Raw genomic sequence first — 14,198 nt, forward strand, 5'->3', positions numbered from 1 at the left:
GGTGAGAGGCAGTGTTGTTATGCTTGTTTATTTCCCAAAAACTGTGCAACTGATTAACAGATTATACCGATTCTGCAGTTTATGGAACCTAATAGTAAAAAAAAAGTCCGAAGCGATGGTGTTTAAAAAAGTTTTAGGTCGAAACGCCTCAAATGAAAGTATAACTTCGGGACTATTTAATGTGTCAGCGAATACAAATACCATGGTGTAATCTTTTCAAAACATTTGAGCCTGGAAAACAGTTAAAAAAAACTGCAATTATTTTCTTGTGGAAAAGATGCTGTTTTAAACGGAAGCATTGCGCATGGCGGCAAATTTTAACATTTATATCGATTTTCTTAGGGCAAATTTTGTTGGAAAAAAAGGTTTTTTTTTTACAAATCCGACATTTTGTCCAAAAATTGGATTTTGGAGATTCCATTTATCATAACTTGAATTCCTCTATTCTAAGAAAAAATAGTTAAGTTTTTTTTGTTTATTTCGTATAATTTGTATCAGAGATGAAAATGAACCTCACAACCAGACATTTTTTTGTAGATGTTCTCTAGCAGATTTACAACAGGAAAATTGCAAGCCAATATTTTTGTTAATATATTGTGAATTTTTTTAATTTAATTAGCTATATGCATATATTTCGATGCTGTTAGCGAGATCCGCAAGCAGAAGAGGAGAGAGATTTACCGGCTTCTTAGATCGAAAAAAGGGAGCATGAGAAGCACGATTGAGGAGATAGAGCGATGTCACAACAGGAATGAGGTTCGTAAATTTTACCAAAAGGTAAAAAAAACATCCCAAGGGTACCAGTTATGAACCTAAGCCTGTAAAGACGATTAAGGAAACATCGAAGTAGAACCGTAGCCTATGTTGAGAATATAAAAAAAAACACTTTTCATATTATATAATGGTGATGACAAACCAAATTCCGCTGTAAGGGAGATAGAACCACTCAACCTAGGCGACGCAGATCAACAATACCGCCTACCTGATCTAGACTGTAAAGATAGCTATATCTAAACTCAAGTCAAACAAAGCTGCTGGAGCTGACGGCATCGCTGCCGAACTATTTAAAGCAGCAGACGATGATTTGGTAGAGAGGATGCACCAACTCATCTGCAAAATATGGTCGGATCTAATGGCGCTCTAAAGATCTATGTCTAGTCAAACTTATCCATTTGTGCACAATGACGATGGAGAATGCAGCCTACCCTATCGAGGTCGGAAAAGATCTCACCTATGCATTTGATGTCATGCGGCTTTTTTATCATCGTTCTGGAAAGAATTGTGCAAAATTCAACCGGCAACCCTAGAGGCACAATCTTCTAAAGGTCCATTTAGTGGTCAATCAGGACAAGGCCAAGTCAATGCTGCCATCCAAAAAGGACATGGACCATGGACAGCTATCACTTTGAGGTAGTTGAGGACTTTGTCTACTTAGGCACCGCTATAAGTTCAGACAACGACGCTGATGTCAAACGAAGAATTTCTCTTACAAATGGCTGCTTCTTTGGACTTAGAAGGCAATTCGGTAGTAAAGTCCCCTTTCAAGCTTCTAAAATCGCAATCTAAAAGACAATCGTCATTCCGGTTCTCATTCATGGCGCTGAGGCCTGAACCCCGTCAAATTGAGATGAGAGCGTCTTAGGATGCTTGGAGATAAAACATGTGTGGGTGATTTTTAATCGCGTCTCCATATATGGATAATGGAGGAGAAGATACAACGACGAACTGTTCGGGCTGTACAGCGACAGTTACCTGGTTAACAAAATTAAAGTCACACGACAAAGATAACTGGGTCATGTAGAACGAAAAGACAATGGGTGATGGACCTCAACTAACTTAGTGTGCGAAACTGGAGACATCTAGCTAGGGACCTAGCTGGCTGGATACGCATGGTGATTGAGGCCCAGGTCCGCCCAGGACTGTAACGCCACCTTAAGTAAGTAATTACTCGTAAGTAAGTATACATTGATTCTGTTTATTAATTTAATAAAACGCCTCTTCAAAAAATGTTCACGAAATTACGTTTTTTTCGAGCTTACAATACCTACAGTTCAATAAAATTTCCATACAGACCAATATTAGCCTTAAAATACCCAAACTAACACAATACATCGATGTTATTCCTTATCGAAAGTCTTTCTTTCCTTAATGATGTTTCACAAAAAATATAAAAGTAAAACCACCAAAAATTTTAACTTAAAGAAGTATTAATTTTTTTTTCATACACTTAACATACATTTTATGTCAAAAATTCATCTTTTTTCATTTATTATTATTCTCGAAAAAAAATTAGTATTTCCATTAAAGGACTTTTTGACATAAGACCATTAAGAAAATTAGCATTTTAAGCTCTTGATTTATAAACAGAATGTTCAAACAAAAACCTCCTTGTCTAAAAACGAAAAAATCGTTTAAAAACTCCATAAAATCTCCAAAATATGTAATATCTTCAATTATTCATTTACGAAAGGAAGAGAAACAAAGACGAAGAAAAAAATCACAAATGTCCGCATAATTAAGCCTCACCATCATTTAACTTGGTCATTATCTTTTCACTTAAATATGTATAAATAGATGTTTCTTATATTCAACATTAAACAACAACTACAACAACAATGAAAATATTTTACTACTTGAAAAATAAATATATAAAATTACCTCATCGTCGTAATTATCCTGTTCGGGCATTTCTTACACCGAAAAAATATAACGTTGCTCGCACTTTGCCGAAAAAAAGGAAACAAAATAAATAAAAGAACACGACGGGTGATAAAAAATACACCACACACTGAACTATGAAATGTAAGAAATAAAAATAAGAAAAGAAAATCACTTAAGACCCGAATTTAGCAGTTAGACGAGTGACGGCGACGTCTCCTCCTTAAAACTCGAAAACGACGACGACGACGTATAGTGCTCCTTGAAATCTCTCTTTTTGAGGATGGGAAAGAGGACAGAGGATAGAGCACAAGAGTATCCTTCGACTTCTTAGTGTATTCCAACACCTGTGGACGAGGATGATGATGATGATGGAGATGATGGCATCCAACTACCCACCACACAGGACACAAAAACTCCTCGGCTCATAATGTGTGTTCAAGGATGAAATAAAATCCCACTTTCAACTCAACTCAACTTGGCTGCCTGTTCGAGTGTCCTTTTTTCTTAGTTTGCCCGAAGAGATGTATCCTTGTTGCAAAAATGTTCTATTTTTTATTTTTTACTTAAGAATTTATGTGAGAATTTTATTCTTCTTTTTATTTTGATATTTTGTTCGAAAATGAATAAAAACTTTAAGAAAATGATGTCCTTCATGCGAATGTTGGTTGTAGGTTATTTTATATTTATTAGTTTTTTATTTTGATGTGACGAAACGTTGGGGTGGGATGATGAACTTTTTTATTTTTTGGTTTGTTTGAAATTTAAAGACAAAATTCAATTTGCTTGGGCATGAGCATATCCTGAAAGTGCATTAAAAATATTTAACATGAGTAAAATCGTTAAATAATATTTTTTTATTTTTATTTTCATATATCTCATCACAGAGGGGTTATAAATAAAAGTGTTGTTAGGTGTGAGTAGGGTGGTAGTTGTAGTAGTGCATCAACTCTGTCTAGGAAGCTATACATTAGAAAGGATGCGGATCTATAGGTATAGCAACCTCATCGTCAACGGGCTTCAGAGACACTTTTATGTGGCATGCAATTTAGTTTGTGATGTGAGTGTGTGTTTGCAAATAAACGATATGACTGCTGATGCTCTTTGTGAGTTGAGTCTGAGTATAGGTCGTATAGGTTACGCATATCCTGTGACTTTGTATCCTGATGTGTGCTCAAATGTGTGTGCAATAAAGTGAAGTATGTATTTATGTGTGTTTAGTGCTTTTAGTGCGAGCTAATGGCATGTATATTAGAGGACTCTTTCCACTACTGTGTTGCTTCTCTTTACTTCTACTGCTTAAATAGAATCATGCTGTGCTGAGTGTCGTTGTGCTTTATTGTTTTTAAAGTGTTAGAAGAAAAAAGAAAAAATCTAAAAAATGGAACCAAAAAGTGTGTAAAGTGCAAGGATAATGTTTATTTTAAGCTTGTTAGTAAAGTGATATTTTTGACTTTTTGTTTAAGGACTAAAGTTTTAAAGTGTCTTAGGAAGAAGATGATGATTTTTTTTACTCTGATTTTCAGTGTGAAATTGTATATAATTTATTTATGTATCTTATGAAATTTTAACTTTAATTTATTTGAAAACTTTGTCCAAAGATAGATTTGAATTTTTGGATGGTTTATGGGGGAAATTTTGTATTTACTTTACTTCAAATAAGTAGGTAATTTTAATATACAAGATTTGATTTATTGTGTAAGACTTTGGTAACGTAAAAATACTGGTGTGTACATACTGGCGCCCAATGTGGGGATATTAAGGTTTTTTCTTGTGTGTCATCATTTCGTTTTCTATATACGATAATTCTTAATCGCATATCTTATTATGTTTATCAAATCAATTTGTTTCAAAGTACCTTTTCACTCAAGTTTTTCGATTTAATTGGCACCCAACGTTGGTGTTGTTGAATTTTTCTTTGCTATATATTTTTCGAAAAAGACTTTATTTTTATATATTTTCGTGAAGATACTTTAATATATTTTTCAACAGTCATTTGAATTGATCTAAGTTTAAAGAGATCATAACAAAATAGGAGGTATTATTAACTTCCCATAGGAAGTTATTGTAATGGGTCCGATTTGTCAAATTGAATATTTTGAAATTTTTCGAAGTTTCAAGGTCTGAAAGATGTCTGTGCTTGATTGTATGTACACGTTCGCGAAGTTTTTTTTTGCGTCCATAGCTCAAGAACCAGAAGAGATATAGACTTCAAATTAATTTCATTAATCCAACTTGTATTTATTTATATAAGAAATAAAAACTTTTAAGAAATGCTACTAAAATTATTAAAAATTGGTTAACGACTTAAAAATCTCGTTAGCAAACATAGATTTTAAAATCAAGCTACTTCATAATATGCAAAATATTGTTGGTTCTTTTTAAATTTCTTAGAATAATTCAATTGACAACTTTTTAAACAAAAAACACGAAAATCTGCATACCTTTTAAGCAAGACAAATTTACAGGCAGAATGGAAAGTTATCAGTGTGGGTCGCATCCTAGTCCCGTTTTTTTGAATTAAGATTTGAACTTTAAATATTCCTATGTTAAATAAATACAATAATATAATTTTAAATTATTATTTAGGAAAATGCAATTTTAGTAAAGAAGCCTCTTAAAATTTTCAACGTTGGGCGCATTTTATTTTGAAATATCCTGCTGGACGACTTATTTTATTGGTAAATAGGCTGCAATAATTCATTCCAATTTCTCTTAATTTTTGTGTGGTTCAATAAATACTAACTAATAAAATAAAAATAGTTTCGATTTTTTTTCTATGATTTAACACTAAAAACTATAACATACTGTTCGATTTTTTACTGTAAATCATTTCGTCACATATCTTTAATGAAAAAGTTAACCTGTTGAAATTCTTTCGAACCACCTTGAAGCCCCTAAACCTTATGACTATGATTTAGCTAAAACACTGGGAATAAAATTTAAAGCGGAAGTAAACTTTACTTTGTTCGAAAAACTAAATTCCATTAAAAGGCAACCAATGCGTCGATCAAATCAAAGCATTAAAAAATATGGTTTTTGTCTTCTTATCAAATTTATTTATTTTATTTAAATTCTTTTAATTTTTGATTGCTTAGCTTTTTAGTAATGTTATAGTAGGTACTGCCATACCTTGGGTTCAGTACCTACATTTTTTTTCACGGGTACTGCCTCTTGCGGGAAATTGACAAATTCTCATACAGTAATTGTTGTCATGAAAAATGCTTTCTTAAATATTCAGTTAAGATTCGGTATACAAAGTGTAGGTCCCTTCCATCCCTCAATTGAGTTGCAAACAGAAATGGTTGAGAGTTTAAGTCACTGGAGCCAATTTTGGCCATCTAATTTATTTGTTTTATGTTTAAATTTTGTTCTCAAAAAATGTAAATGCCATTTGATTTCCCAAAAAAAAAACATAATTTTTGTTTGAAAACCATTAGAGCGGTTTTATTGTAATTAGTTTTCATATATCAAATTTTCCAGTTTTGTTTTAAATATTTTAAATACGCAGTTATTTAGAACAGGTTATTATACATTTTACATTTGATTTTGGTATAAGATATCGAATTTTGAAAAAAAAAAAACGATAAAAAGACATTTCTTATCATGAATTACTATTTAGCCTTTATTAGAGCTTGGGCAAAAAAAAATTAAGGACATCTATTATATTTTTAAATTCAAATATTTAAAATTTATCAATAAATTATATTTTTCTTCAAAACTTTAAATGCTATCTAAAAGTCAAAAAAACTTGAATTTATTATGTATTTTTTTTCGAAAATCTTTAGAGCTGTTTTTTTTTTTTTGTAAATCAATTTTGTATATACAACATTTTTCGATTTTCGTTTAAAAAAATTTTCAGTATGCACTTTTTTAGAGATTGTTATAATACGCTTTGCATTTAATTTTCGATAAAAAATATTGACTCGTTTTTGATATATGGAGTTTAAAAATAAAAATTTAATATTTTTTTTAATCCAATAAGTAAAATTTAACATTTGTTATTGAAATTGTTTGATAAGTTCTTGTGGAAACTTAAAAACAAAATAACGGTTTTATTAGGGAATATCCATCTGGAGCAAAACAAACATTTTTATTACTGAAAGAAGCCAAGTTAAGAAAAAAATTAAGAAAAATATATCAGTTCGTTTTTGAGAAAACGCTCACAAAATTTGTAGGGAAAATACTGCCTTAAAAGAAAGTAAAAAAGCGCCTAACGCGAATCCGCTTAAAACCATAATTTTTAAGTTATAGAATAGGTGAAGGAGCAGGTCAAATTGAGGACAGTTGTTGGTTCAATGTGATAGAACATGAATCTTGAGACCTTCTTCTGAGCTCAATAAAACCAATTAAAGATCCCTATGAAACGTGAAAGATCCATCTATTTATCGGGTTTCAAAAGTAAACGTAAGTAAAACATACTCATATTTTCTTTTTTACTACACATTTTGAACATTGACATTATGTGTGAAACACTGCATCATTTAAATGACCACCATGCGAATTGCTGCAAGTACCGATTCTTTTGAGGTAATTTGACCAATGTTTTTTTTTAAGTGTTCAAGAGTTAAAGATTTATTTGCAAAGCCCTACAAAAAGTAGTGTCAAATCGCGTGATTTTGGTGGCCAGTTGATATCGCCACGACGAGAAATTACGCGGCAATAAGGCCATATTCGCTCGAGTTGTTGGCAAGTGGCACCGTTTTCTTAAAACTACATATTCTCCAAATAGTATTCTTCAATAGCAGGTATTAAAAAGTAGGTTATCATAAGACCATACGACTCCGAATTGACGGCGACATTCGTAACATCGTCGCTTTCGAAGAAGTAAGGTGGAATCACACATCGGGACCAAGGACCGCACTAAACAGTGACTTTATGTGGATGTAATGACCCCTCTGCAATTACTTGAGTTCGAATGAAGAACTAATTAAAATATGTTTATTATGTTATACTAAACTGGAATTGTATAATGCTTCGCCGCTTCGTTAAATTTACAACAGCATTAAGTAATATGTTTCCGATGTATTACGACTTACCGGGTGTTAAAACTTTGCGTTGACGTAAAAATATCTATAAGTTTGAGCTCATTTTGCTCTTCAAAAAAATGTACTCCTTAAAATGAAATCTAGCAAACAACTATTTATTTTTTGTGTCTACTTCAGTTAAAATGAAGAATAAAAACATATTTAATTTGTTTATCAATAAAACGCTTAAAATTCCAAACGATAAAGTTGCGTCTTCTTCATCCAGCCAGAAATCTCATAAAATATTGTGTTTCCTAAAAAGAGCTAATTTAATACGACATATTTATTTTAACAGTCTTTCCGTTTACTCCATTAAAAATAAGACACCCACTTTTTTCCATCGGTAAAAATTTATTTTTCAAAATAATAAACACCATATTTTTGGCGTCAATTTAATTGAATTTCTTTTTTCACGCATCAGCAGGGGGGAAGGTGTGATTGAAGGTTATGACTATATATATGAGACATTTAAAAAGTTAGTGGCTGTGGTTTGTTGTTGTTGTTGTTTTGTATAATAACAAATTTCCAGCACTTACATAAAAATTGGTTTCCGTCAATAATAAAAAAAATCTGTAGAATTTTTCAATTTTTGTGGTTTTCATTAAATTTAGCGGGACGTGTATACAGTTTATTTTTTTAATTCATTTTATTTGACAGTAGCAGTCGTCGTTTTTCGCACATCATTGATTCTTCAAACTCAATATTATATTCTCCTTATCGTCTTCCTTAGATGAGATTTGGGTTTATATACTCGTATTTTTTTTTCTTGTTGAGGGGAAATATGAAGGAAATTGAATTTTTTCAATGTGAAAAGAAATCTCCAATTTATGTGATGGATATCTGGATTCTCTTTTAAAGGACAAAAACTCTGAATAACATCATTATCACCATTAAATCAAGATGAAAGTCAATTGAGTGAGTGTTCAAGGACATCATATCCTATAGTAATCAAAAGGAAGGAGCTTATATAAGAATCGGAGGGAGGTGCAGAGGTGTTTGATATTGGTGCTTATCACAAAGAATAAAACAGCCTCCACCACAATTTTTACACAGAACTTGACCCGAAAAGTGAATTAAGAAGTTAAATGATGAATTTAATAAAAAAAGAGGAACCCTTTTGAAACCGCATTAGATAATCTTGTTTGTTCAAAAAAAAGGACATCATCTTGTCTATGATGATGAAGAAGACTTATGAAAGAGAAAATTGAAATAGTTTTTTTCCAACATTTTTTGAAGAGCCTTTTAGAAGCTAAACCATGTGGTAAGATCTAAAAGATTCCTTTGACAAGAAAAGTATCTATAAATTACATAGAAAACCCGAAAAGATTAAGAAATAGTCAGTCAACCATGTTGAAATATACACAGAAAAAAATGTCCATCGATTGAATTGATATCTATCAACGCATTAAGATAATTGTAACGATTTTTATTTTTCTTAAAGCCCATTGAGAAGATTAGAAAAAAGATAAAAATCAAACAAAACTAAATTTTGAACTCTTTTGATGTCTTTATATCGCTTCATGTCAAGAATCCTTAACTTTGACAAAAAGACTTTAATTTCTCATTTTTGTAAAGAGTTATTCATTGATAAAATTTCTTATTGAAAACTATTCTTTTTGATCTTTTTGGATAGTTTTTCACTAAAGATAAATCCCAAGCTGGGCGCCAGTCAAACGAAGATTGTTTTTTATTTTTTATTCTTCTTTCTGACCTCTACTGAATTTTTAAGATAAAATGTATTCAAAAGAAAAAGAAAATTATACACTGCCGACCACTAGGATGATGTCACACATTTTGGAATAGATTTTCGCTTTTTATAACTGGTAGAAGTGTTGGAATTTCCCAATATCAAATATTAAACTACTTAAGACGCGTATTATAAAAAGCTCCACTAGGATGAGGCTACTGCGAATATTGACAATTTGAACTTTTAAAAACTTTTGTATAGAAAATCAAAAAGAGTGTTAAAAACTGTTTTAAATTAATTTAAAACGCACATGGGCTCTGAAAAAACAGCTACAGAAAGAGGAAAAATAGATGCTCTGTGTGATTTACTACTCTCAGGACGTGAAATTGCAAGGAGACTTAACAGAAAAAAGTCTTAGGAATTATGTTGTTGACCCACAAAAATATGGGAACAATCAACAAGGGTACAAGGCAGAAAAAAGAACATCATGTGAAAAGCGGTTAATTCTACGCCTTGTCTCAAATTCCAAGTACAAGCTTAGTATCAACCAGAATAACAACGGTTCAAAAAAGCGATACTATCTAGAGAAGAAAACGAAAAAATAAACCTGTGTTGAGTCAAGTAAACAAGGAGCATCGGATGAATTCTGCAAGAGAGCATGTTATTTGGAGTAGGTGCTTAGTTGTTTTGGAAAATATACTACATTGGGCGCCAGTTAAAGAAACTTGCATCAATTTAAAAACCTTGGTTGATTGTTTCTTAATATTTATTCTTGTATTTTAGTTCTTTGCTGAACAAATTTGTCATATTTCTTTTGCTAGTTGATTGTTGTCCTTTAAATCAACACACCATTGGCAAAGTTCTATAAGAAGTATGCAGCAGATTTATTGAAAAGTAGACTTTTCATTCTTACGTTGGGCGCCAGTTCAATGTAGAGTGGTTGAATTATTTTCGAATTCCGTTTTCCGACTTTTGTACTGAATTATTAAGATAAAAGATATTATAGAAAACGTTCAATCAATGTGCTTTGTTGTAGGCAAAAAAATACTACGCTGGGCGCCATTTAAAGAAACTTGAAACAAATTTGGAAGTTATTTTTCTATGGTTTTCAAAACAACGTACTCATGGCCATTTCAAAAGTTCTACTAGATTTGTGAGCCAGAGACATTGAAAACTATTCCTTTTTTCATGCGCATTGTTTGAAAATGCTCCTTATTTTTTTCAGTGTAAATTTATAACTTTTGAGCTACATTAATTTAGTTTCAAGGAAAATAAAAAAAATAACACAAAATGAAATGAAAAACGGGCTACCACAAAAACCTAATAGACTTTGAGGTATCTCGTCCAGAACTAACACGAGATATTGAGATTACTTTTTCTAACGTGGTCTCTCTCTCTCTCTTTCTCTCTTTTTCGTTATCTCCCTTGAATAGACATTCAAAAAGTTTTCCACTGCTTGAGAAATTGTTTTATTTTTTTTGGTTAGCTTTTTACAGTTATCTGGTTGCATTTTCGTTTTATTTCCTTTTGTGTTATTTTTTGCACTCTTTTGTTTACCATATGGTTTTACAGTTTTACCTATTTAAAGAGGTTGAACAAGACCACATAAACTAGAAAGAAAGAGAGGATGAAGTTGTAAATGGTAACGAAAGGAACAAAAAAGAGTGAAATTCGTAAAATAGACAGAGTTGAACACCAGGCAACAGGCTTTATAATGATTGTGTGACTGGCAACTCTGGTCAAGTCCACCTCCGTCAGCCAGTGATGACCAGATGTGAATTGCCAAATCCAATTGAATTCAACGATGAATATGCACTTGAATCAGAGAGAAGGGAAGTAACTTTGATAGTGGCGCTGGTTAAGCTTTGGAAATTGCTTTTTTTACGGAACCATAAGAAAAGAGTTGATTGTGGATTTTGAAAAAGGCAAAAGGATAAAGGATGATGTTTGTACGATGTGCAGTATAGAGGGGAGGAAAAGTTTTTTTGATGAAAGGAAGTTGAAGAAGTTAAGTGTGTTAATTAAATTTACTTCCACAAGAGTTTTTGTGTGATCTGCACAGTTTTAAAGATACTTAAGTTAATTAACTTCTGTGTGTGATAGAACTGGATAATTGGTTTTCGATATTTGATTGGATATAGATAGAGTATAAAGGGGAAGAATGTATTATTAGGGTTTATTATAAAGATTGGGGAGTTTTGAAGTGTTTATTTCGATATTGACTGAGGATAGAATGGTAATTATATTATAAGATTTATGATTGAAAAACGTTGGTTTCCATTTAATTGTGCCTTTGGTTTTAACCATGGACAAAGTGGTGTTTCAAGTTTTCGTAAGTTTGAAGAATCACCAACAAATTGAATTATATTTTGCTCAATAGAAAATTAGGACGCTGAAGTTCTAACATGGTTCAATTATTTTTCAATAGAAATGTCTAAAAGTAGGTGATTGATTTTACCAACTTCAAGAAAGAGTATTTCCGTGTAGTTTTCAGAGGATTCTTAAATGAACTGATTTCTTTGATGATTAATTTTTCGAAACCAACGCAGACAAAGCCCCCCGTTGGGCGCCAATCAATTACAATAGATTCAGTTTGAATGGGCTCTTGACAAAAGCAGCAGTTTCATTAAAATAAAATTTGTTTGTTTTTAATATAACTTTGGAAAACGTTGCAATATAAAGAAAGCTAAAATTTGCCTATTGAATTTTTGCAAAAGTTGGTTGTGAAGAGTGTAACTTTTCCTTAAAAAAAAATAAATTGTATTCTAGAACTTTGCTATAAGAAAATCTCCAATCTCAAAATGGATGTTTTCTTAATGTATTAATTTTCAATCCATCACATCTGATGGAAGAAGGGATACACAATCCACTTTTAAAAAATCTCCTCAAAAATACCTCCTTCACTTTTTTCGAACATTTTCTTTTTGCTCAGCAGAAATGTATTCTTCCCAACAATAAACATTAATACAAACAAAAAGAAGAACAGAATTAGATAAACCCCAACCAAAATGAGTTTCCTTGGGGTTTTGATTATACTTCGTATCTAATATCCATTATATTAGTAAAAACATCTACCAAATATACAATTTTTCCTTCTTTCTCATTTAATAATGAAGAAAAATACAGAAAATCCATCGAGGCAGAATATTTTTCAGCTGAGAACAGAATAAAACAGACAAGACAAAAAAAAACATTCCTTCATCACCATCATACAACATATAAGTATATATTTTTATACAGAAACAAAAAAAATATAAATCCTCATTGTTATAAGATAAAAACGGCCTTGTTTTTCCATTATCCTTTACGGTACATAATCACAACAACAACAAAAATCTGTGTTTTCTTTTAGTACACCATACTATCTAACCTTAACCAGAGGCTAAATCCTTCTTAAAATAAAGCAAAATAAGAAAATCAATGGAATGTATTCGTTCATCTGAATGGTTTTTAAGTGTGGCAAATATAAGGTCCTCAAGTACCTATATGTTTATGTTCTTTTTTTTCGTTTTCATTTTTGTAAAGAACAAACTCCTTTTTTAGGAATCAAGGGTCATAAACAAGAAAATAAAGGATAATCAACATCCAGATGAAGTAAATTCTAAAAGAAGGCACAAAATTTAAAGGAAATGATAAAAAGAGAGTCTTAATTTAATTTAAGATTACCCTGTCAAGGTCTTGGATACAAATTTAATCCTTTTCTTTTTGGTCAAAGTTAATAATTTTTTTTTAAATGAATGTTGTATTAACATATATTTATGTTGTCCTTTAATCGAATTAATCACCATTAATTAACATTTTATCACACATAAATCACTAAAGAGGGTTATTTTACTTCATTTATACACACAAATCCTCACATTGGGCGCCATTTTATCGTTTTGTCGCAGACTTTACTTTAAAAAATTACTAATTTTAAAAGAAAAAAATAAATAATACTTTTTTAAAACAAAATTCTAGCATTTCCTGTCATCAGGGGTCAATTAAGTCTCTTGAAGAGTAATTATCTCATCTCATTAATAATAAATTAGGTAGCCCAAGAATTCATTGAAAACTATGAATAGCGAGTCTCAATTATTCCTGTATGCGATTAGTATTGTAAGGAATAGAGACAAGAAATACTTTAGGAAAATTTTTCAATTCCTCGCAAGAGGCAGTATCCGTAAAAATACTTTAGATGACATAGGCAGGGATCGAAACCAAGACCTCTGGCATGACAGTCCTATGCAATAGCCATCACTCCACAGTCAGTACAACATTTTACAAAAATGGGTATTATTTTTCAACATACAAGTTCCTTTGGCCCATTCATACTTTTTTATGCCGTTTCATAACTGATGGAGTGTGTGCAAAAATCTTCGCTGAGTTGAACCACTTAACTCAGCTGGTCAACGAGCCCACCCGAATATCGGACGTTGGAGGTCGAGAAGAAAACACTCTTGACTTGTTTCTTACCTCGGACCCTGATAAGTAAACTGTTAGTGTTCTAGCTCCTCTAGGCACATCTGACCATTGTGTTATATCAGCAAATTTCTCTTGTCAAAACTGTCCAGATACAAGAAAGCCAACTGGGACGGTCTCAATAATTACTTCAGGATCTTTAACTGGTTACTATGCTTCATCGATAGTGACGTTGACGCCAGCAGTGATATAATCACAAGTTTAATTCTCCTGGGAATGAGATCTTTTATCCGGAATAGGGTTAAAAGCATCAGACCTAAAGAAAACGCATGGTTCGATGCGAGCTATAAAGAGGTTATTAGTGCCAAAAAGGTAAGTTTCCGTTGCTATAAGGCCAACCGTACTGAGGAAACCCGGAAAAAGTT

The 14,198-nt window shown here is 31.8% G+C and overlaps 1 protein-coding gene across 3 annotated transcripts in view; it reads right to left on the minus strand.

The window, feature by feature from the left end:
- Window positions 1-14,198, minus strand: part of LOC129939096 (inactive dipeptidyl peptidase 10) — a 284,572-nt gene that overhangs the window by 112,421 nt on the left and 157,953 nt on the right. For all 3 annotated transcript variants that reach the window (XR_008780508.1, XR_008780507.1, XM_056046969.1), the window contains one exon: window positions 2,659-3,461. Coding sequence is in view for 1 of the 3 variants with exons in the window: in XM_056046969.1 (XP_055902944.1) it covers window positions 2,659-2,688 (30 nt within the window). In the remaining 2 variants the exon portion in view is untranslated. The remainder of the gene's footprint in view (window positions 1-2,658; window positions 3,462-14,198) is intronic.

This window comes from Eupeodes corollae, chromosome 1 (assembly GCF_945859685.1).
Source record: "Eupeodes corollae chromosome 1, idEupCoro1.1, whole genome shotgun sequence".
NCBI classification, from domain to species: Eukaryota; Metazoa; Arthropoda; class Insecta; order Diptera; family Syrphidae; genus Eupeodes; species Eupeodes corollae.